Source organism: Bombus vosnesenskii, unplaced genomic scaffold (genome assembly GCF_011952255.1).
Source record: "Bombus vosnesenskii isolate JDL3184/JDL3185 unplaced genomic scaffold, Bvos_JDL3184-5_v1.1 scf7180000014495, whole genome shotgun sequence".
In the NCBI taxonomy this organism is placed as follows: Eukaryota; Metazoa; Arthropoda; class Insecta; order Hymenoptera; family Apidae; genus Bombus; species Bombus vosnesenskii.
The window spans coordinates 10,573-13,535 of NW_022883485.1; the positions used below are offsets into that span (position 1 = coordinate 10,573).

At 44.5% G+C, this 2,963-nt stretch overlaps 1 protein-coding gene across 1 annotated transcript; it reads left to right on the forward strand.

Annotated features, from left to right (window-relative positions):
- Positions 1 to 505: 505 nt before the first annotated feature.
- Positions 506 to 2,155, forward strand: LOC117239927 (nuclear transcription factor Y subunit gamma-like). Its single transcript, XM_033505762.1, has one exon. It carries the CDS (start codon positions 1,116 to 1,118, stop codon positions 2,121 to 2,123), a length of 1,008 nt encoding a protein of 335 aa, XP_033361653.1. The 5' UTR covers positions 506 to 1,115; the 3' UTR covers positions 2,124 to 2,155.
- Positions 2,156 to 2,963: the final 808 nt, after the last annotated feature.

A 2,963-nucleotide genomic window follows, 5' to 3' on the forward strand; every position in this document is an offset into this window, starting at 1 on the left:
CCAAGACTGCAACCACCTTAACGAACCGCTATTATCACTGGCAAGGTCATCGGGCAGACCGGATCTAATCATGCTCACGCCGACCATGCACTCCTTCCTGTGCACTCGTTCCTCTTTCTTAACGACGTCAACCAGAAGATCGGGTGCTAAAAAATTCGAAATCGAGTTGATTGAAAATCTCAAGGAATATTAAAAAAAAATACGAATAAACAATTTGATATAGAAATCATCCATTTTGGGCAAAGAAAAGAAACAATCAGAAAAAGGAATAACCACAGAAGCTCTGAATTTCATTGCTTCCTAATGGTACTTCCTTGGATATTTTTACATTCTGGAGGCGTGAACGAACTCTGAAAAACAGAAACGACTTCTATCGGATGATCGAAAGAACTACCTGGACACTGAGTATAATTATTCACACGTGCGGATGCCATTTCCGGCATGTTTCTCCATGAAGAAGGTCAGCTTCAGTTGTTGCCACTTGTAGATAGAAGTTGAAGTGGCGGACGTCTTAACGAGGTTACTAGAATGTCAAAGAAATAGATGAGGGAAATATTATGAAGATATATTTATGAATATCTAATTGAGCATTTAATTAAGAACTTAATCGAAAGACCAAAATAAGTTGGTTCTTGAGACCAAGTACCTATCTAAGTATAATAGTCTTTTGTACTTACGGTTTAGTAAGAGGACTCGAGTAAAACGATTACTCGTTAAAAGGAACAATAGAATAATCATGCCTCCGCAGACGGTGGTCTCTGCTTTCATGCCTCATCGCGGAGAATCTCAGCGAAAAAAGTATCCCGAAGCGTGAGCTGAAAGGTGGCTATGTAGGCTGCCTAGTGAATGCCGTCGCCATGGTGGAGCTGGCGTGTAGCAACTCCCTAAGTTCAGGAACCTAATCCCGCGTCAGAAAGACAAAATTCGCTACGGAGAAAAGTAAACAAAAATATATATATAGGAAAGAAGAGACAAAGATTAAAGGTCGTTAAGAATTAGAGGTAATTTAATGATAAAAGAGAGAAAGAATTGTGTAAAAATTCTACTGGGAAAGAAAAGAAAGAAGAAACCTCCAACGAGAAAGACGTGCTCAGAAGCGAGTCCCGCGTAGCGCCATGGAGAGGAGCAGGAAGAAGCGCAGTCTTCCTCAGGCATTCCAGCGTCGAGTAATGCTGAAGCATATCCTGACGGGGCAACCGTCGTCAGCGGGCTCCAGGCACCAGCACAATGACTACCAGGCGAGCTCGGGCTCGTTGCACGGCGGCCACCACCACCACCATCATTCTGGTCACCAACAGGATCAACAGCAACACCATCATTACAACCAAAACAGCAACGTTCGTGGAACGACAGGGGGGAGCCAAGGACGGGGAGTCGACGTTTACGACTCGGTGGTCCATCAAAGAGCCAACGTGCATCAGGCTGCCACCACGCCATCTTCCACTCACAGACACCCTTTGAATCATTCTCAGTTGAGCGTGAACAATCTTTCTCAACGATTGAATCACTCGCACGCTCTTAATCTGTCCACGTTGTCCACGTCGAAGCATTCTGTGAACAGCGTCAGTCCTGTTGCCGGTGGGAATAGCAATAACAATAATAATAATCTGTCGACTACATTGGGGGTGATATCCCCGGCGCCGCTGCACCAGGACAGCAGACCTAAAGCGAATGGAGGCTTTGATATCTCGAGACTGTCCAGATTACCCAGTCAGGCGACACCTTCACCTGCACCTGCTCTTCAGGGTACGACTACCGGGGGACAGTTAACCGGTCCCGGTTCCACGGCGTACCCCTTGAACGCTTCCTGGTCGTCGTCCCTGTCAAGGAATCACAAGGACCACGAAGTTAGCGCGAAAGAGACGTTGACCAGTTTGGGTTTATTGTGTCTAGTGTCGTTGTTACTGGCGCTACTCTCGTTGATCTTCTTGCTGAAGATCTCACCGTTAACGGTGACGCCGAGTAGCCTGATCAGCCCGGAAGAGTATACGATTGTCTACGAGGTGACGTTAGCGCTGTGCGCACTCGCCCTCTCCCTAAACCTCTGCTGTCTCCTCATGTGCGCTATACAGTTCCTCTTCACTGTGAAACTCGTCAAGACTTCGTATCAAGGACATTGGTGAGTAGAGTTTTCGTTTTATGCCACGCTGGGTAAATCTGTGATTTATAACGCTTTAAATTCCTTTGTACATAATCCGTACTTTACTCAACCCGAAGGTCGAACAGGGTGTGAAAAATATATACGTTTAAAGTTTGTATCCTTAAGATACTGTTATCTTTGAAAATTCGGAAGTCAAACAAAATACACAAAGAGAAACTTCTAAAAGTGCAAATAAACGTTGAGATACAAATATCCTTTAATCCGAACTATACATATGATGGAAAAAGGACTCTCATAGTCATCGACATTTTCCCTCCTAAATGTCAACAACATTCATATTTACATTGTTGCTGTTGTACATGTAACTTTTCAAACTTACTTAGGTATTGATAAAGAAAAGAAAAATAAGCATTTTCCTGGTAGCTGGGAATTCGCGGGATTCGCGGTCGAACGATGATTACCATTAATTTCTATAATCTGGCGACGCTATCCTCAATCATTATCCTTGTGCCGGAATATAAGTTCTCATTCGTCCATGCATGGCCTATCTGTGTGCGTCTGGAACAAACGCAGTGTCCCGTATCCCGTGCGATATATCAGAGGCCTGTCTAGTGTTTCTTCTCACGCGGCCTGGAGGACGAAACGCAAAAATTCACATCCTGTACTTGACGTGCAAGCGTTCACCGACCGCGTGTCCCGTTTTTACTGATCAAACACGTGTCTGCAATCACGATACGATACTGTGTGGTGAGATGTATCCGTAAATGCGTATGTTTCGTGACGCGAACCTTGCAAATGAAAATTACACTTTCGTTTATTCCTCGAGCGTCGTGCACGCAGGAAATCGTATAATAATTTTATT